Source organism: Solanum lycopersicum, chromosome 3, assembly GCF_036512215.1.
Source record: "Solanum lycopersicum chromosome 3, SLM_r2.1".
NCBI classification, from domain to species: Eukaryota; Viridiplantae; Streptophyta; class Magnoliopsida; order Solanales; family Solanaceae; genus Solanum; species Solanum lycopersicum.
Window position 1 is genome coordinate 1,264,263 of NC_090802.1, and position 22,207 is coordinate 1,286,469.

The window sequence follows — 22,207 nt, forward strand, 5'->3', positions numbered from 1 at the left end:
AATATATAAAACTACTTACTTTAATTTGATATTACACAATACATTGAATGTGGTTTAAATTTTTTACACATATTATTGTAACGAAAGTTTAGTGTATCAAATAAATATCATAACAAAAATTTAGTGTATCAAATTAACCTTTTTTTAATATAGACTAATTTGGGCTTGCTTAGATTGATAGGTCAGCATCAAGGCGCAATATTCATTTAACGTGGAGTTTTGAGATAAAAATTTATTCTAACTCAATGTTTATGTTTAAAATAATTATATTAACTTATTATAATTAATAATTTTTTATGTATTTATTATTTAACTATAACTAAGTGAAATCCAAGAAATTTATATACAAGCATGTATATATTACCGTTGTACATTAAACTCAAAAGGTATCTAATTTCTTATAATACTCTTTTTTGTTGTTGTTGATTTTCAAAGGGGGGTCTGTATTTGGACAATTTAAATATAGATCATTTTCATGACAAATTGTCCTTTCATCTTAAGGTTAATGAATCCTTTATTAGATTTACATATTCCCTTTTTATTCTATGATATCACTTTTAGATAATATATATAAATAACCAAACATGTTATGTATAGTTTTTTTAATATGAGCTTAGTTATATGGCTGATTTTAAGTTTAAATAAAGAAAGGAAAATCATCGACGATCGATTGAAAATAATTGTTATTTTATAAAATAGAAATAAGTTAAACGTATATTTTATATTTCTTTTTAAGGATATAACATATTTATGAAATTATTCTGAATTTATGGTGATATGTATTTAAAAAAATTTAAAGGTTATTCCATGATATGCCAGAAAAATATTAATGTGAACTGTGAAGTATCAATTATGATTTATCTTTAATTAAACTTGTTCACATGAATCTCTTTGTTTCCTTAGGACCAGAAATTGTATCACTAAAATCAAATTGAGATAAAACACGCAACTCAAATTTGATTATTCATCATGTCACTCTAGTAGTAGGCTAGTAGCTATAATAATAACATAGAAATTATTATTTTATTTATTCAAATTTTTATTCAATGTTTATTATTTATATTGATTTATGAGAATTCATTTTGCTGTGTGTATATATTAGTGACCACAGAATAAGACCATTCACTGTCTATCCAATTAATTGAAGAGTTAAATTTAAAATTTCTAATTAAAAATAATTACGTATATATTAAATATTGAATAACAAAGTTTTCGTCAGGCTTCATTCTTCCTTCTATTGAAATATTAAGATACTACTTAATTTAGTTGTTTCTTTTTAAAACTCCCAAGTTTTCAAACAATACGATGTTGTGGTTGAAGTTTGGGAAACATTCAAAATTCTCTAGAATAGAAATAGAGAACTTTATTTTTTTTTTGGGTCAGATATTTGATATCTATTTTATAGGCCTTTCATATTAATTTTGCGCTAAAAATATCTACATTAGATATAAAATACTTAGGATTGAAATAATTTTATTTGTATTATCCAAATTTAAAATTTTTAATTAAATAATTTTAATAAATATTTTAAAATATTGATCTAGAAGTTGAATTTCAAAAGAATAATAGGAAAAGTCAATAAAACTTCTTGATTTGCCAGTCATCATTCAAGACTTGTTTGACCTGGCCGCCTTGATAATAGACCACGTGTCCTTTTTGCATATTATTTTAATTGTCTCAAAAATTAATCACAAGAAGCCATAAAATAATCGCAAAACATCCTCCTTGGTCACTCTTTTTTTGTTTCTTTTTCTCATTAATAAAATACTCATTTTTTTTATTACTTTCTTGTGATATTAATGACACATCAAATAGTTTTAACTTATGTTTGAAATCTTAGTCAAAATCGAAAATATGATATAATTTGTAAATCTTTGAAATATATATGCAAGAAGTATGAAGAAGTTTTTTTGTTATTGCATCAATATTTCTTCAATATAACAGATAATATATCTTATTTTGATCATGATTCAATTATATTATATCAACGTTTTTCAACTATAATAGATAATATATTTTATTTTGATTATGATTCAATTGTTTTAATTTGATAGTATAAATTTTTCAAACTTATAACCAATGTAGATTTTCTTTGTGGGCCCTTCCTACTTATATGGATATAAAAAGAGGATCAAGCCTCAACTTCTCCCCATAATGGTCTATTACTAAAACAAGGTAGTCACCTACTTCTTTTCAAATCTTTCTTGAAAAATAAAAAAACAAGAGAGGACACAAATGAATTCTTCTTCTAATTTTCTATACAATCTCAATTTCAACACCTCTTCCCTTCCATTCAACATAAATGACTCGGACGAGATGTTGCTCTATGACCTTCTCGCACAAGCTGATTCAGACATTACCACCTTAATAACAAATAGTACAACCATGGCCAAGCCAACACCTTCATCAAAGGAAAAGAATTATAGAGGTGTTAGGCGTCGGCCATGGGGAAAATTTGCGGCGGAGATTAGAGATTCAACTAGAAATGGAATTAGGGTATGGCTAGGGACATTTGATAGTGCTGAAGATGCTGCTTTAGCATATGATCAAGCTGCTTTTTCAATGAGGGGTACAAGTGCAATCTTGAATTTTTCAGTTGAAAGAGTTGTTGAATCTCTACATGAAATGAAATTTCATGTTGAAGAAGGTTGTTCACCTATTGTGTCTCTCAAGATGAGACATTCTATGAGGAAGAGGAAATTCAACAAGAAAAATAAAGTAAGTAGGGAAGTTGTAAAAGATGATAGTAATTATAATGTTAATATTGTAGTGTTTGAAGATTTGGGTGTTGATTATTTGGAACAACTTTTGGGTTCAAGTGATCATAGTAATAGTAGTAATGATGATCGCGGATCGTGATGGGATGAATAAGATCTCCTCACTTTTTTATTAATTAGAGAATTTGAGTTCAAGTTGTGATATGAAGTGTGGGAACCTGAATTCCTTATATGGCTTGATCAAGATCCATTTAACATGATATAAATCTGAATTTATAATTGACGTCCCAAAAGAGAGTATTGTAGATGGGTTGAAAAACAAAAATAAATAGGTCCATATTTTTACATCAATCTCTACCCTACTTTAATTGGAGATCAGTTTGTAGATTTTCCTTTTTGTGGAGATTTTTAGTGATGATGGCACGTTATTGTCTGTAACTTCACAGTGATATAAGTATTGGAAAAACACTTTTTAATCATTAAAAAATTTATTGATTCGACTAATCTAGTAATAAAGTTAAAAGTCAACTATGGTGATCTAAGCATTTTTAAGAAAGTCGACTTTATTCTTGGATCTTAAACTCAATATTTCTATATAAGGGTATATAAATTAACATATATCATTCTATCACACCTTTTGGTCGTAAGTATATACTATTTCCTTGATCCAATTTCATTTGATCCACTTTATTCTTTAATCTGTCAAATACGAATAAAAAACTTATATAAAAATAATTTGAGTTTAAACTTTTCAATTACTGTTAATTAGATGATTATCTATAACATGAACCTTTTATTCTTAACTAAAAATATCAATTTTGATTTTAATTTTTAAGCCTTAGAAATAAGATATTTCTTAGTAAGAAGTGTTTTATTCTTAATTAATGGATCTATCAGATACAAATTTAAATTAGTCGGAAAAATAAATTCTGAATTCTAGATAATATTTCAAAGAAGGCTGGCCACGGCCAAGAAAATGTGGTTCACACCTTAGTAGAACTATATGACGTAAATCTAAATTAATTATTTTTTATCCAAGTTATTAGGCCCATAAATAAATTGAAGGGATTTCACCTTAAGAAAAAGTGACGGGCCTGTGTTTCTTAAACTTGGTCCAAGCCCAAATCTCGTGAATTAATGGATCATCGTATATCCTGTGGGCTGACGCTTTATGAAGTAATAAATTGTGTAGAGTAATATTTCGAAAAATTTATAGAAATTTCATTAGTTTAGAAGCTAATTAGATATATTCTAGTTTATAATAATATTAAAATTTTTATCGTATTTTGATGCATCCAAATAAATATATCTCGAGAGACATAATGATATTAAAATTGAGTGTAATTTGTTCTAGATACACTCCCTCACATCCATCCCATCCTGCTCGTCACTCTCTTATGTATCTAATATCTTATATACATGTGAATCACGCTAATAAAAATAAAATAAAAAAATGAAAGGTCAGGTCATATCACACAATTTACAAACAATTTTTTTATTTATAATATAAATAAATAGCAAAACCATTTTACAATAACACACTTGGCCACAAAAAAATAATACAATAAAAACTTGCAACAAACAAGCTTACACAATACAAAGAAAACTGAAATTAAACCAACAAAAACATTAAAAAAAAAAGAAAGTGATTTTCCAATCATTTAATGATCTCATGCTTCTCCAGTTATAGTTTCTTGTGATGCTTCCTCTAGAGATTTTCCTTTTGGCTCTGGCACACAAAATGTACATAACATTCCAAGTGCATTGATACAGCCGAGAACAATTAGTGAGTTTTTTATTCCAATTCCCGCTGGGTATCCTGCATCTGTTTTGTTTGGATCTTTACTTTGTGCAGCGTATAAGAACCCATACGCTCCCACTATAGCTCCAGCCTTACCTGCAGCCGCTGAAATTCCATGACATGTTGATCGAAGCCTCGCTGGGAAAATCTCCGCCGGGACCACAAATGTAGTAGCGTTAGGCCCAAAATTCGCAAAGAAAAATGTAAGCGAATACATTACAATGAATCCAATGCGGTTAGCCTCCAGTGTCCAATGATGGTAAGGGATGGCAATCGCAAACATAAACACTGTCATGAAGAAGAATCCCATCAATTGGATAGCGAACCTTCCAATAATGTCAATAAACGCCACGGTGAACCAGTACCCTGGCACCGTGCTACAGAGCGCAATTAATGTTTGCGCTCTCGCAATTTTGTAAACTTCCTGAACAGCGTTCATTGTTGGAGCTTTAGGGATCCATCCGACGGCGGAGAACACATCCTTCTGAAACAAATTCTGACTGTAGAAAGCAATATCTAATAAAAACCACGTGGAACACGTTCCGAATAAATGCAATCCGTGCCGTCGAACAAATTCCCACGAAAACAGACCGAATTGATTAGTTTCATTCCTTGAAATTTGTTCGATTTTGGCTTCCTCGCTTTCAATTTCCACCTGTAGTACCTTACCCATGTCCTGCGCGGCTCTCTTCGCGTCTTTCGCGACTAGAGCCGTGTAACGTGCTGTTTCGGGCATTTTCATGCGCCAGTAGTAAGTGAGGGCAGCTGGCAATGATCCAAACATGAGAATGATACGCCAAATGTAGTCCGATTGTGGTACAGTAGATAGAGCAGCATTTTCCTCGAAAGTTGGGGATCTATACGCGTGATCGAATCCAGCTGCTGTGATAAGTGCAACTATCCCACTAAACAAAATTCCAAAACCTTGCATAGCGAATACCGCGGCTATGAATGCACCACGTGTCTTTTTGTTAGCGTATTCAGACATGATGGTAGCGGACAAAGGGTAATCACCACCAATACCAAATCCAAGCCAAAACCTAAAAAAACACAATGTAGTCATGACACCCTTAGGGGTACTACCAAAGGAGAGCCCTGAAGCAACAGAACACACAACCATGAGAACTAAAGTCATACCATACACCTTTTTTCGTCCCATTTTGTCACCTAGCCAGCCAAAGAATAGCTGGCCGGCTAGGGTGCCAACAAGGGCAACACCCGTGACCGAGGCCGAGACGGCCGGAGGGAGTGTTCCGGGTTTCAAAAGATCCGGTTTGGTATAGTATAAACGCCCAAGCAATTTAGTGACAAGAGAAATACTAAACAGATCATAGGCATCAGTAAAAAATCCCATTCCAGCAATAACAATGGCTGTGAAATGGTAAAGTTGAGTTTTAGCCAAATCAAGTGCATTAAGCACTTGTAAATTATTATTATCATTATCCCCCACAGCCATAATGCCTAAAATTGGTTCTTGTTCCAAAAGTGCAAAAGTATCTGCATTTGAACACACAAAATTAATTAAAAAAATTACATTTACCAGAAAAAAGAACATGTTCTTAATAGGCCCAAAATCGAACAAAAAAAAAAGTCTCTATTTTAGCCTTAATATATTTAAAAATTATATATAGTTTAATCAAATTGATCAAATTTGATTGTTTTTTTTTTCTGAAAAGAAATAAAATGAATTTAAAGAGTAGAAAATGAATAAAAAATCATATTGTTAAATCAGCAAGCACCAATGGTCATGGTCTAGTGGCAGAAATGTATCTTATCGCGGTGAATGTAGGTCTTTGATTCTCGAATGTTATATTTTATAATTATGTAATTTAAAGGATTGACCATCGGAGGTAGATATTTCCCGAGAAACTATTTTGAAAAGAAGATTCGACCACACACAGTCGATAATACTAACCTAAGGAGGTTGGTTTTGAAAGATCAGATTGAAAAAAAAACTTTCGAAATTAAAGCATGTTGTAATATTCATGTGAGTACACAAGCTTCTCTAGAACAAAAAGTCTAATGCTAAATGGTTTATAAACACAGAAATTTATTGTTTTTTCTCAAACAACCTAATTTGGAAATATTGTTAACATAAATAGAAATGACATTTACTATATGAACTAGCTAACATTCAAAAGAAAATTCTAATTTATTAACTTAAAAAGCTACAATATTTAAGTTACCTTCTTCTTCTTCTTTAGAAGATTTTGCACTTAATTTTTGTGACTTTTGGAAAATTAATGTGTTACACTTAGGGAAAATTGCAACTACTTATAAGATTTGATTAACTAATACCATTTCAGACATAGAGAGAATAATCTCCGGAATAATATGAGGATATGCCATTATATCTGTCAACAATTTACTATTTTAAGTAATGCATGACATTAATAACTATCTTTGCAATTTTTTTCATTTGAGTATTAGCATATAGTAGTTGTCTTTGAATATGTCTATGATAAGAGAGTTTAAAATGGACACCATTATCTATATTTTGGATATTCTATCTTATTATATGTTAAGTCAACCAAACTAATCACTTTGTTTATTACTTTTATCCGTTTCAATATATGTGGCACACATCTTTTTAATCCGTCTAATAAAGAATAACATATTTACTCTTCATGAATGATTTTTATTGTCGTATAAATGATCAATAAATATTGTTAATCATAAATTTCAAAAAATTTCATTTTTTTCATAAATTTTATGTCATCTCAAACCGTTCATATAAATTAAGACATATGAAGTACATTTCTGTGATATAACTATCTGATAGCTGAAACTCATAATTAGCTTTCAGTCATTACGACAAAATACCCCTTACTAGATATGGAACAAATCTTGCATATTGCACAAGAGTTTGAAACTATGACAATGAGTGGAAAACACCAACAAATATATATGTTAGAGTTTGGAAATTTGTTTGAGGTTTAAATTACCCGATGAGCGATTCGCAGAGTTGAAACCTTTAGCGATTCAAATTTCATAAATAATTCGCAGAGTTAAATTTTTTATAATTAAGTATAAAAATTTTTCTTGAGTTTTGAAACTCAATTAGTGATTTATGGTGTTCATTCTTTTATCAAGATTTATTAAGTTTAAATTTTCATAATCTAAGTGTTATTTCAAACTATATGAATATACTGATTTATGGAACTAAAACCTTCTTTAGTTCAAATACCAAGAACTATTCATAGACTTCAAAGTATAAGTTTTTTTTTTTTTTTTTTTTTTAAGTTTTTGTATTATAAAAAGGGTATTTTTATTGAGATTTATTTTACAATAAAACATCGATAAACACTATGTGATTTTGAAAGACCGACAAAAACTTAATTAATAGCTGAAAAAATGGTTATTTTCTTCAGAAATTGATACGAATCGAAACTCATCTATTCTATTACATTTTTTTATAAGATCATTTTAATTTTCTTTTCATTTCACTATGATCCGTCATATATCTCATCAATATTTGTGTCTTAATATTCATATAGACTTTTGATATATATTTTGTACACATAGTTGCTTTCAAATTGGACCATGGCCTTAGTAAGTACTAAACGTACATTATCAATAATATACATCGTTTACTTCTTTGATCAAATATTATATCATGAAAAAAAAAGAATTATTTTATCTTATTTCCAATTATCAATCACTTTCTTGAAAGATATTTTATAACTTAATAATCAAAGTCAGAGGCTTAAAACAATTTGAATAATTAACAATTTGTAAATATATCCATTTGCGTGCGCGGTTAGCATTTGCATGTGGAGAGTGATATTTGACTAATTATGTTATATGAGAAAATATCTCACTATAATAGAGGCAAATTAGTTGCTAGTGGCACTATTTATCGGATGCGGTATAAAGAATGAGATTTCTTTTTTTATTATTTTGCTTAAAAATTTAGGAATGGACATTCGTTATTTCGGTTTGGTTTCGTTTTTTTTTTTGGTTTTTTCGGGTTTCAATTCCTGTAAAATATGTACCGAATATCAAACCGAAATATTTTAATTCGATTCAATTTTTATTGTTTTAGTTCGATTTTTATTAATTCGATTCGATATTTTAATGGGACTGCTTAGTGACCGAACACCGGTCTGAAGTCGCTGGTCGATCTGATTTTAAAATCGCTGACTGGGCTGCTGCTCGACTGAAAGGAAGATGAAGAGCTGGAAGAGGAAGAGGAAGAGCTGGGAGGAAGAGCTGCAAGACGAAGAGGAAGAGCTGCAAGATTATCTAACATTAATAATTATTAATTAAAATAATATAAATATAATATAAATTATAATATATTGTTTCGATTTAAACCGAAATCTAACTGAAATACCAAAAAATGCAAAAAAGTAAACCAAATATCGAATCAAAAATCAAAATATCAAAATCGAAATACTGAAAAAATTCGATTCAATTCGGTATTTCGATTTTTGATGTTTATGCCCGCCCCTATAAAAATCTCTGGATAGGAAATATTAGGTACACTTGAATATGTCCTATTCAATACAAAATTGTTTAATCTAATTTCTATTCGAATACCAAAGACTAAATAAAAAAAAATCTAAAATTGCTAGTGCTCCGAGAAAAATACTTTTAAAACTTATTTTATCAACATAAGATTATATTTGCGTGTCTATAAAAACATATCATTAAAATTTAGAGCATGAAAATTACAATTAAATTATAATTCAAGTAATCACACTAGACCACCATCCAATCGATATGGGAGACTCAATCCCACCCACACTGCAACGGTAGAATTATAGACAAAGAATTGTGAGGCCTCAAGCTCTAATATTATGATAAGAAAAATGGCTCAAATATCAAAAGTCAGCTCAAAACTTAGATTATTATCTTTTTGCTGAAATTATGACTTTGACAAGAACTTAATTCAGACATTTTTGACTTATCTATGCAAACCTATTCAAAATCTAATACTTTTTAACTCGAGGGATAGTTTGATAGTTGGTTAGAATTATGTAGGTATCAGTAATTCAAAAGTTAATTATGAAAATATATGTATTATTTTAAAATGTCAAAATCAGTTGTGCAGGTTTCAATTATTCATGTGTTACTTATTCCACTTTCGATCTTTTATAAATAACATAAAGATTCTCTCATACTTTATGTAATAGTTTCACGAGTTTTTAAATTACAAATCAAGCACCGTATCAATTTCATAAATAAATAACTTACCTCCTAATATAATCAACTACCAAAGCGTAGTACATATTTAATATTTGCATAACTCATCTCCAAATCAGCTACCACGTTTAGACATTTTCACATGATGTCAAGGCATATATTAGGCTAAATTTCACATTAAGTTCAGGTGAATAATTTTTTCGAATCTGAATAATTAAAACACACAATTTAATACCTAAATCTACCTCCAATAAACTTACATTTGAAACATAAATTTCACATATCAAAATGAACTTGCAACAATGGTGACTTTCGTTGTTGTCAACCCATTTGTTTTCAAACTTTTCGACCATGCAAATGCTAATTATAATATCTATATAAATTGTATTTAATCACCAAATTAAAATTGCTTCAAGCCTCTGACTTTTATTATTGAACTATAAAATATTTTTCAGAAAGAGATTGATAATTGGAGATAATATAATTAAGACATCATTTCAATTCATTTTTATTTTTTTAGGTAATCATTAATCAGAGAAGTAAACTATGTCTTGTTGCTAATTATAATTACTCAAGGTCGTGGTGTAAAAGAAATGGAGATATACATCAACAATCTTACCACACCTTTCAAATGGTAATTATGGAGCCTCACACCGTTGCACAATCCTTACCTCTAAGCGAACATTAGGTTTCAATAAGTCCTAATTTTTTCATTTAGTAACTTTAATAAAATGATTTATAGTTACATAAACATTAAGTAACGGTTGTGTTGTGTTCTACAAATATAATATCAAAGCTATAAGAAGACTTTATGTTAAAATAAAGATAATGATATCCATTATTTCAGAAGATTAACAACTTGCCAGCATATTGAAGACAAGTTCAAAGACATAACGAGATATATGCTAATACTTAATCAAATTGTAGTAAAAAAATTGTAAATTTAGTATAAGCTCGACATGATATAAAGGTATATACCCATAATATTCTTGAGATTATTCTTTTTATATTAGTGTAACAACCCTTATAAGTAGTTGCGATTTTCCCAAATGTCAAACACACCAATTCTCACAAAAATCAAGAAAGTGCACAATTTTTTGAACCAATTTTAGGCATTATGGCTGTGGGGGATAATGATAATAATAATTTACAAGTGCTTAATGCACTTGATTTGGCTAAAACTCAACTTTACCATTTCACAGCCATTGTTATTGCTGGAATGGGATTTTTTACTGATGCCTATGATCTGTTTAGTATTTCTCTTGTCACTAAATTGCTTGGGCGTTTATACTATACCAAACCGGATCTTTTGAAACCCGGAACACTCCCTCCGGCCGTCTCGGCCTCGGTCACGGGTGTTGCCCTTGTTGGCACCCTAGCCGGCCAGCTATTCTTTGGCTGGCTAGGTGACAAAATGGGACGAAAAAAGGTGTATGGTATGACTTTAGTTCTCATGGTTGTGTGTTCTGTTGCTTCAGGGCTCTCCTTTGGTAGTACCCCTAAGGGTGTCATGACTACATTGTGTTTTTTTAGGTTTTGGCTTGGATTTGGTATTGGTGGTGATTACCCTTTGTCCGCTACCATCATGTCTGAATACGCTAACAAAAAGACACGTGGTGCATTCATAGCCGCGGTATTCGCTATGCAAGGTTTTGGAATTTTGTTTAGTGGGATAGTTGCACTTATCACAGCAGCTGGATTCGATCACGCGTATAGATCCCCAACTTTCGAGGAAAATGCTGCTCTATCTACTGTACCACAATCGGACTACATTTGGCGTATCATTCTCATGTTTGGATCATTGCCAGCTGCCCTCACTTACTACTGGCGCATGAAAATGCCCGAAACAGCACGTTACACGGCTCTAGTCGCGAAAGACGCGAAGAGAGCCGCGCAGGACATGGGTAAGGTACTACAGGTGGAAATTGAAAGCGAGGAAGCCAAAATCGAACAAATTTCAAGGAATGAAACTAATCAATTCGGTCTGTTTTCGTGGGAATTTGTTCGACGGCACGGATTGCATTTATTCGGAACGTGTTCCACGTGGTTTTTATTAGATATTGCTTTCTACAGTCAGAATTTGTTTCAGAAGGATGTGTTCTCCGCCGTCGGATGGATCCCTAAAGCTCCAACAATGAACGCTGTTCAGGAAGTTTACAAAATTGCGAGAGCGCAAACATTAATTGCGCTCTGTAGCACGGTGCCAGGGTACTGGTTCACCGTGGCGTTTATTGACATTATTGGAAGGTTCGCTATCCAATTGATGGGATTCTTCTTCATGACAGTGTTTATGTTTGCGATTGCCATCCCTTACCATCATTGGACACTGGAGGCTAACCGCATTGGATTCATTGTAATGTATTCGCTTACATTTTTCTTTGCGAATTTTGGGCCTAACGCTACTACATTTGTGGTCCCGGCGGAGATTTTCCCAGCGAGGCTTCGATCAACATGTCATGGAATTTCAGCGGCTGCAGGTAAGGCTGGAGCTATAGTGGGAGCGTATGGGTTCTTATACGCTGCACAAAGTAAAGATCCAAACAAAACAGATGCAGGATACCCAGCGGGAATTGGAATAAAAAACTCACTAATTGTTCTCGGCTGTATCAATGCACTTGGAATGTTATGTACATTTTGTGTGCCAGAGCCAAAAGGAAAATCTCTAGAGGAAGCATCACAAGAAACTATAACTGGAGAAGCATGAGATCATTAAATGATTGGTTTTGAAAAATTGAGTTGTAATTTTGTGTGATGACTGATGCAAGTCTTGTAATTTTGTTTTTTTCTTTCTTTTCTATGTATGTGTTTGCTTTATTTTAAATGAAAATTGTTCCAAAATAGATTTATCCACTATTAAATGAGTTCATACATTGGTGCTTTCAAGGTGATAAGAATTTCGAAGATAACTATGTATCTATTAATTAGATGACTTTTGGAGTGATATCTTTATACTATAAATAAAGAATTACTCACCATTTGGAAGATATATTTGAATAAGAAAATTTTCTCCTCTATTTTATACTTCTTGTCTTTTTCTTATATTCTGAGCTTTTTTTACAACAAAATTGACATTCTTTTGGCGAATATTTGAGGTTTATGGGATACCAAAACAACCATTTAAAAGCTCACCATTCATTAGATTCAGTAAGTCAATCAATGTTAATAAACTTCATCATCGAGAAAGATATCTTATCTGTAGTAGTAGCAATAGGAAGAATTTAAGCAAATTTCAATCCATAAATAAAAATAAGGGATATTTTCAAAAAAAAAATAAAAACTATACAACATACGATTGAAAGAGCAACAAATAAAATGTTTAATCTCCAAAAATTGAAAATTGTAGAAAATGATGAGACGTAGTACTATCGAGTGTAATAATAAATCGGATTAGTTTGAGATCAATCCCACAAAAGAATATGATACATGTTAGAGAGTCAAAAATGTGTTATTCTCCATCCTTTAATCTGAAGTCTGGAATTTATCTCTTGTAATGAAATTGTCGTTGATATTCAATTTTATTCTCAAATGAGATTTTTTCAATGCTTTTTAGAATTAATCGGATTTCAATATGACTATCACCGGAACAGAAACCAAAATCAAATAGGGACAAACGAAAGTCAGCTATTTATGTATACTTGGAAGAACAATTAATTAGCATTTGACGCGAATGATTAGTAGTTTGCACGACTATTTATTATCTGAATTTACACTAACTAATTAATTTTTTAAATAGTTCCAATAAATTATCTTACTTTTATCTTTTTTAATTAACAGTATCTAAATCCAAATCATTGACTTTTTGACAATACTTTAAGTTAATCACTTCTAATTCAAAATTAAGGATAACATAAAAAAAGTAGTTTGATTAGTATATATGATGGGACGTATCTCTGTTTTATCGAAGGAATAAATAAGGTGTGTGACCACTCTTAACTAGAGGTCGTGAATTAAAATTTAAAAAAATGATAATTTTTTAGTAGAAAGTGCTTTTATTTTTAATGAGTTCATACACGATATCGATTCAAATTGATATTTAGATGGCCCTTATTAACTTTTTTTTAAGCATATGTTATTTCAATCTTATTATTATACCTTTTTCTTAAAGTGCATTCTATAATTTACCTTTTTAAAATTTTTTTTTTACTAAAAACATATTATTAATATAAATAATATTAGTTCAATCAAAAAAAGACAAAAACGCTGAGGACATGTATATAGCAGACTTGCCTATCTTTCAACTTTTATTTTTAAACATTTTGATAACAATTTTTTTTTTTATAACAAAATTATTTTTCTAAATGTTTTGATTGATAATTTAGGCGGATCGGTTTCCATCCCATTAAGGGCCCAACACCAGCCCACATAAATTTATAGATGGTTTGGGTTGGCTCGCCTCAGGTTTTAGCCCGTGCCTTCTTGGCCCAGCTCATTAAGGGTATCTTCGCGATGGCCTGTTATTTAATCCATTTTAAATTTTTTTATCTAAATACACAATTTAGTTTATTATATTTTCTAAAATTCTCTACCATTTGAAACGGATTAAGAATATTCTTACTCTATGCTATTCTCAAAAACATCACTTTACATAATAAATCGGTCAGATACATTACTTTACAGAACGTATCAGGACGTTTAGAGGTGTATCGGGATGTTTTGGGGTATATCCGTATTTCACCAAAATTAAGGAATTTTTGTAATTTGAATAAGAGTTGGAATAGAAAATAATTAGCTCTTAACACTGTGAGATTTTTATTTTTTGAATTCTTCTTCTTCTACCACCTCCTCCTCTTTTGGATATTTTCATGAGCTTTTGACTTAGTTTGTGCGGTATTTAAGATAGACTTTTTTTTTTTTCATTTTATTATTTAAGATAGACTTGTTAAAAGTGTAAATAAATTTATGAAGTTTTGAAAATGTCTCTTATCAAGTAAATAAGTAAAAATGTCCTTGATTATTTATAATTTCGTAGGATGTGAAAAAAAATGAAAAAGTAAACTACTAATATAGTGCGAAGAATTTGACTATTCTCTCTCTATATCTCATATTTATTACTCACCTTTTCCTCTTTTTACATACTAAAACATGTAATGGTAAGTTATTTACGAAAATATTTACTTATGTTATTGGACTCACTAAGAAAGTTATTGTATTCATTTCAAATCTTCCAAATATACGTTACTTCTGTAAAATTAAAAATGCACCTGAAAACATTTTCGAAGAAGTTTAACTCGCTTAGATCACTAGTACCACTAAGGAAACGCACATTCGTGTGCAATTGTCGAGCTGTCGCCCTAAATACTTGACTTTGACTAATTGGGTCAAAGTGCTCTATTTCCTGGCACCCTATTATCTTAATCAAGTAATTTAGTAATAATGATTAATTATTTGACTTTTTGTTCCTCATAATGGTCAATTTTTTTTTATTTTTTGTTTAAATAAAAAAAGTTACTCCTTGTTCTAATTTACGTAGTATTTTTGCATTTTAAAGTTCAAATAAATATATCACATTTAAATAATTTGGATTTATTTTAAAAATTTAAAAATTTTAAATTTTAAATTCGTTTCTGAATTTTAAAAACGTTTACGTTAAACATAGAGCACGTGGCTATTTGATGCTCACTATATTTTGATGAAATTTATGAGAGTTGAACAATTTTTTCTTCCAAAGGGAACCAACTGGCAACGGGTAACGTATTAGAAATTATTGATTAATAACAAACTCAATAAATTTAAAGGAAAATTTTTTTATGAAAAAGAAAGAAGCTTATAAAGTGACAACATTGAACATAAATATTATTCATCTCATTTTAGTCTAAAGGTGCTTTATTAAATAATTCAAACAGCCGTTCATTTAAGTATTTAAATTAAAAACAATAAAATAAGTATGGATGATCATATATAATATATGTTTAATAGTGTATAATCAATATATATAGAGAGAGAAACTGACAAAAGTAAACAACAAAATTATATTCGAATCACGAGTGTATGTAAAGATTATATTGTGAATAAAATTTAATAAATCAAAGAAGGTTTTTAAATTCGTAAGTCACTTACATGTAAATAATTTTATAAATATAATTGGTTGACTATTTCAATTTTTACTTTATTAATTAGAGTTCGATTCTTCATTTATAAAAAAAGAATAATGGTTAAAAAAATTTACCAAAGTGTCATGTTTTTTCAAGTTTCGTATCTGAATTATTAGTTATGTGAGTTTGTCACTCGAATTACTATTAATTATTTATCAAAACACACTTCAATTATCAGTTGTTTCCGTTTTCTATCTAGAGTATTACCGTTATCATTCATGTATGAAAATAGAACAATTAACAGTTGAAGTATATATTTTTTGTCAAATAATTGATGATAGGTTAGTTACGAAAATGATTAATACCGGATAGTTCAAATATGTAATATGAAAAAATAAAATATTTTATGTATTTATTTATTTTTTAAATAGCACAAAATAAATTTGATATGGCTAAAAAAAACCACGTAAGACATGAAATAAAACGCACATTTTCTCCATCCCTTTTTTATGGTCTACAAGCTTGCATTATACAATATCTAATTATGTTAATTATTATTAATGAGAATAAATACAAAAACAAACACAACTTCATGGAAATTGCAATAAAGAACTTTTTGACCTTTGACTATTTTCTTTTTATATCTTTCATAATATATGTTAATATAAATACCCATTCTTAGCCTTCACTAAACACTTAAAACCATTTTCTTTCTTTCTTTCCACTGAAACTGAAGAGTGAGACTTCTAATAATTTCTCTCACCCACAAAAATTTGGAGAAAAAAAAAGAAGTTAAAAAGTTATTTTTTTTAGTCTGTTTCAAAAAAACGATTGAGAAAAAAAAATGGGCAGAGCACCTTGTTGTGAGAAAATGAGCTTGAAGAAAGGGCCATGGGATCACGAAGAAGACCAAATTCTCATCTCTTATATTAACAAAAATGGCCATGGCAATTGGCGCGCGCTCCCTAGACAAGCTGGTAATTGCTCAAAAATTACTATATATATATATATATTTTATCTGTTTCAATTTACGTGACGTTTATAGAAGTTTTTTGTAATATCACTTTGAGAATTTTGGTCAAGCATAAATTGTTGATCTAATATTAATAACAAGTATTTTTTAAAAATAATTTATTAAACACAAATTGTTGTTCTCCAAAACTACATTTAACACAAATAATATGTTATATTTAGAACTGCAATTTTTCCTTTTTTTTTAAAAAAATAAAATGTTTTGCTTATACTATGTGCCCCATCAAAAAGTAGTAGTAATAAGGAGTCTTTTATTGGCTTATGATGTTTACTAAAAAAATTGATGAAGAAATTATTAGAAAAATATGATGGAATTGGAAGGAAAAAAGAAAGATGCTTTTAAAGAATAAAAACCTATTTTTGATTTATATTTTTCTTCAATTTTTTTAAAATAAAACTCATTTCTCATATTTATTTTGCCTTTTTTTTTTTTTAATTCAGGATTATTGAGATGTGGAAAAAGTTGCAGATTGAGGTGGATGAATTATTTGAGTCCACATATTAAGAGGGGAAATTTCACCAAAGAAGAAGAAGATAATATCATCAATTTACATGAAATTCTTGGCAATAGGTCGGTAATTAGTTATGAAATTTATTGCTAATATATATCTACATATATTATCGATAGCTAATATAATTTTTTAAAAATAATTTATCATTATTCTATTGTTAATAGAATTAAGCACAAATTTATTATTTAGTGAAGATGTAATAGTCCTTCTCTAATTTTTAATATTTTTGTAAAATTTTTGAATAAGGGATTCAAAATGCAGAGTATCATACACACACTTTGATATAACATGTCCTTATGCCCATCTCTTTTTAAAAAAGGAAATAGAATATTAATTATAATTCTATTAGAAAATCTATACAATAGAAATATATGCATTAATTGTAATTAAAAATGTAGATGTGACAAAGACCCCTATTTCTCTAGATTTGACATTATAAGTATAATATTTTTAAGTAAAATCTCAAATATCAATGGGATATATATATATATATATTATTTAGAAAGATTTTTATATTATATTTTTATTCTAATTAAAAAATATTTTTTTTCTTCAGATGGTCAGCAATAGCAGCAAGATTACCGGGAAGAACGGATAATGAAATAAAAAATATTTGGCACACCCACTTGAAGAAAAGGCTAAAAAATTGTCAGTCTCCTCGAAACTTCAAAAGACACAATAAAATTAATCAAATAAATAATTGCATGCATGCTCCTAACTCACCAGAAATATCGTCTAGCGAGACGTCAATCATGACAACCAATTCATCATCAAGTGGTACTTTCGATACGACGATCGACGATCAAATAGTGATTAAACAAGAAGAAATGGACTCATCGGAGTATTTCGCCAAGATCGATGAGAGCTTTTGGACGGATGAATTAACGATAGAGAACAATTTCGACTTTGTTACTAATATGGATGGTGAAGAATTTGAAAGCTTAGACATGTTTAATAGTACAACAATAATGGAGGATGACATTGACATGGACTTTTTGTTCAACTTTTTCATAAAGACTGAGGAATTTTCAGAATTACCAGAACTTTGAGGGGTCAATTTTGGGTTTCATCATAAATTTGGAGTATGACAAGTTGGAAAATTTTTATGTGTTTTTTTCTTGACCATTAAATATGGGGAGGACCACCAAATTCTTTTATTATTTTATTTATTTTGATATTTGAACTTCTTTGTTTTTAGTTTTAACATATAGTATAAAGTTACCACTAATGAGTAGATAGTGGGAAATACATTATTGGCATGTGAAATAATGCTAATTATACAGATGGAGACATATTGAGGGACTTAATGTATGAAAAAAAAATTAAATCTATTGATCGGTCATGTTATACAGACCTAATCAAGTTAGATATTTAATTATTCTAATTTGAATTATCAATAGAATGCCATGCTTGATATATGTATCAGAAAGATAACAATCAAATATATTTCTCGATTCACTCAAAAGATAAATTGAACGTCAAATTGCCTTTTACAAGAGGCATTTTTTTATTATTCTCTCACCAAACAAATCCTAACATAAAGGATAGGATTTTTGAGACACTACATTATTTGAGTTTTTTTACATTTAGGCATATTGCCTGCTAGACCTAGCTCCTGGTCCAAAAACACTAAGTTCATCCCTATTAAACTTCAAGCTCTTAGCCTCTTGCCTTGAAATTTGGTATGAGTTCATGAGGACTTCCTCTGGCATGGCTCGGATAGCCGATAAACGTCCGGCTAACGGACTAATCATCGCGTTGTCATTGGTCTTGAAAGCGATGTAATCGAGCCCTTGCTCCCCTGCCTTCTTCACTATAGCAAAGTTTTGAGGCACGACGATAAGTTGCCCCTGCCTCACTTGATCATCAAACACGGACTTTCCCGCGTTCCCTACCACTTGGAACCGACCGCTTCCACGGATGATATAGATGATTGAGTGAGCGTTCAAGTTCCAATGTGGTGCCACTATAGCATTCTGTAATACGTGCAAAAATGTTATGAGAAATTTAACTTATGTACACTGACCATATACAATAACACAATTAGAACCTCTTTTTCAAATGACTTTAACTCCTATTGACAAATTAGTATGAACAACTACGTGTAGTTATCTCAAATTAAGTGTTATTCATAGTGATGAAATACATGCATTTATATCAAGCTACTATAGTTTAGAGTAAAAGTATATAAAAGTTAAAACTCTTTAATATGAAAAGCTAAATAGTCAGTATATAAAAGTTAAACTTTTTAATAGAGATTACCACTTACGTTGTAGAGGGTACCTCTCTCAGCGCTGAGCTGGAGCCAGTTAAGGACAGGGAGACTGTTGCTATTGACGGTGCTTATACGTCCGCCACGTGGATTGTACACGTCAGACCTAGTAGGATGGCCAATGTTCTCCCTCAACTTCATTGTGCAAAAAGTTTCTTCCAAACCATTAAGAGGGAATCCTCTTCTACTATGCCATTCTCTTTCTTCTTCTTCTTCTTCTTTCTCCTCCGGGAGGAGGAACCGAAGGTTCTCAGCCAGGACAATAATACCCCTCTCGGGGGCCTCCTCCTGGATCTTTCGTATAACCTCCACGTCTACATTGAATGCCTCAGAGAGAACTTGAGGATCGAATCCACTTAACATGTTCCCTCCTTTCTCTTGTTCTGAGCCTCTTCTTCCATATTGGCTAGTTGTCTCTTGTTGTCTTCCTAATACTTGTTGTTGTACACCACGTTGAGGATTTCCAGCTAGGAAGAATTTCTGGCAAATCGAAAATCAATTAGCTGAGTCGAGGCTCGTCTTATCAGAAACAACTTCTCTATCTATGAGGTAGGGGTATGTTAATTTTGTGTCTAAAAAGTAAATTATGTTGTAAATGAATGATTTACTATTTATATATTCTATTTTCATCATATATAATGGTTACCAATTTCCTTCTTGAAACAACTCTATGTGAAAATAACTACTTTCTCCCGTCCCGTCCCAATTTACGCGACAGTATTGAATGAACATAGACTTGTGAAATCATGTTGTAAAACGAAGAAAGAATCTTTATTTAGAAACGTATGATTCTTTTTGATTACCCTGAATGTGAGGTCAAGTTGATTGGCAACGTTAGAAGTGTCAATAAGTGAGACACTAATAATAGGTTCTTCACCATCATTGTATGTCCAATGAGTAACTCCAGCAGGCAATGCAAGAATATCTCCCGCCTGAAAACGCCTAACTTTCTGGTGACGATCGAGTGATCTCTGCCCTCTATCTCCTGACTGTGCCCTACGATCAAGTGGCGACTCTGTTTCAAATGTCTCGGCGCAGCCTGGGAATATTGTTGAATGAACTCCACTTCCTACATTCATCAAATTACAAATGTTAACTTAATTATACCACAAGCTTAGCTATACTACATAAGAGTAGTAGAGTAGCGTGACAGTGACAGATTCAGAATTTATATGTGACTTAGACATTTTGTTTGTACTTGAATTTAGAATGTTATGATATTATTCAGAGTATGAGAGTTAAAATACTCTTTAAAAAAAAGAAGAAGAAAAGAAACTAACTCAATTTTTTTGAAATGAATTCATTTTTTTTGAAATGAATTCAAGAATAGATTTTCTTAAATAAATGTATATAGTATATTTGAATACTAAATAAAGAGTAGTCCCAAAAATTGATTTCTTTCAATTTTTCTGAAATAAATTTTATATATTTAAGAATTTTTAACCAAATTAAGTCATTATATAAAACAATTTTCTCAAACAAATTTTGTATATTTGAAAACTAATTAAAAAAATAGAAGAAAATTACAACAATTAATAAATCAAGAATATCTAAAAAATACTTAAAAAGAAAATCACAATCGAAGAAAAAGCTCTTTAACAACACGAAAAAGTAGTATGTCATATAAAATAGAACAAATAAATATTTAAGTTTCGAGTTAACATGATGGTTAACTGTACCACTCAAATAGACTTTACTCGATTCGAATCTGAATTAGTTAAATTAATATAAATAAATTAAAAATAAAAAGAAGTAGTAGACTTGCCTTGGACAATATAGAAGAGTTGGGGAGTGTTGCTATAGTAAGGCAACAAAAGCCCGTTGCGCCGGATTTCATGCCTAACGGCCTGAACTCCGGCACACTCAAACTGTTCTTGGGTAGCATCCCAGAACTCAACAACACCCGCCTCGGACTCAAACCTACGGTTTGGTTCTTGAGCGTTCAAACGCTCTATCTGGCACTCGGTTTTAGACCTAAGTGCCCGATGCTGCTGCTGATGCTGCAGCCTTTGCCAGATCTGTTGTCGCTCAAAAATTTGAGCGAAGCTGATCTGGCAAACAACAAGAAAACAAAAGAAAAAACATAGGAAAGAGGACTTAGAAGCCATTTTTTTTTATATAATTTTAATTACTCTTCTTTGTTGTTGATGAAAAAATTGGGGAAAATTGATGGAAATTTATAGGGAAAAATTGAAGAAAAAGGTTGACACGTAATTGTTTGCATGGAATCAAAGTGTTTGATTGATTTTAACACATATGCAGAGGTTTTGTGTGAAATGTGGCAAATGGTTTCTGCAAAATGAGTTGTTTCTTTTTATGTTTTTATTTGCATGGAAGTTTGGTTTTATTCATAATGTTTATTAGGTGGGATTGTTGGTTTGGTGTTGCTAAGTGTTGTGTTGCATGGCTTGTTTTTGGTTTTGTATTATAAAAAATGAGAGCCAGATATCGTTTGGTACAAATATTAATAATGTAGAGAACAGTAATATATGTAAGAATTAGTAATATAGAGATTAGTAATCGTAAAAATTATCTTTTACCAAATGTTTGGTTCAATGCTTCCCACTTAATTTTGTGTTTAGTGTAACTCTAAAAAAAAGAGTTTCTTTTCAATTATATTCTTGAATTATTATGAAATATTCTACTTTATGTCATTGAGTCAAAATTAATAACCGTCGGATAATTATTTTTTT

The 22,207-nt window shown here is 30.4% G+C and overlaps 5 protein-coding genes across 5 annotated transcripts; 3 read left to right on the forward strand and 2 right to left on the reverse strand.

Moving 5' to 3' along the window:
* Positions 1 to 2,102: 2,102 nt before the first annotated feature.
* ERF-C10 (ethylene response factor C.10) lies at positions 2,103 to 2,996 on the forward strand. Its single transcript, XM_004234188.5, has one exon. The coding sequence runs from the start codon at positions 2,236 to 2,238 to the stop codon at positions 2,857 to 2,859; it is 624 nt and encodes a 207-aa protein (XP_004234236.2). The 5' UTR covers positions 2,103 to 2,235; the 3' UTR covers positions 2,860 to 2,996.
* A 1,200-nt stretch (positions 2,997 to 4,196) lies between these two features.
* LOC101262181 (low affinity inorganic phosphate transporter 1-like) lies at positions 4,197 to 6,837 on the reverse strand. Its single transcript, XM_004233991.5, has 2 exons — positions 6,705 to 6,837; positions 4,197 to 6,015 (listed from the first exon to the last, which is right to left on the reverse strand). The coding sequence occupies exon 2, from the start codon at positions 5,972 to 5,974 to the stop codon at positions 4,388 to 4,390; it is 1,587 nt and encodes a 528-aa protein (XP_004234039.1). The 5' UTR covers positions 5,975 to 6,015; positions 6,705 to 6,837; the 3' UTR covers positions 4,197 to 4,387.
* A 3,909-nt stretch (positions 6,838 to 10,746) lies between these two features.
* On the forward strand, positions 10,747 to 12,387 carry PT2 (inorganic phosphate transporter; the record flags this gene model as incomplete). The annotated part of the gene is given in 1 exon segment (NM_001247114.1): positions 10,747 to 12,387. A coding segment is annotated over 1 exon segment (1,587 nt). The 5' UTR covers positions 10,747 to 10,783.
* Positions 12,388 to 14,514: 2,127 nt separating this feature from the next.
* Positions 14,515 to 18,707, forward strand: LOC101262488 (transcription factor MYB14). The gene is made up of 3 exons (XM_004233992.5): positions 14,515 to 16,675; positions 17,172 to 17,301; positions 17,799 to 18,707. The coding sequence occupies exons 1-3, from the start codon at positions 16,543 to 16,545 to the stop codon at positions 18,289 to 18,291; spliced, it is 756 nt and encodes a 251-aa protein (XP_004234040.2). The 5' UTR covers positions 14,515 to 16,542; the 3' UTR covers positions 18,292 to 18,707.
* Positions 18,708 to 18,713: 6 nt separating this feature from the next.
* Positions 18,714 to 21,672, reverse strand: LOC101262781 (11S globulin seed storage protein 1-like). The gene is made up of 4 exons (XM_004233993.5): positions 21,280 to 21,672; positions 20,318 to 20,583; positions 19,512 to 19,994; positions 18,714 to 19,218 (listed from the first exon to the last, which is right to left on the reverse strand). Exons 1-4 carry the CDS (start codon positions 21,620 to 21,622, stop codon positions 18,829 to 18,831), a joined length of 1,482 nt encoding a protein of 493 aa, XP_004234041.2. The 5' UTR covers positions 21,623 to 21,672; the 3' UTR covers positions 18,714 to 18,828.
* Positions 21,673 to 22,207: the final 535 nt, after the last annotated feature.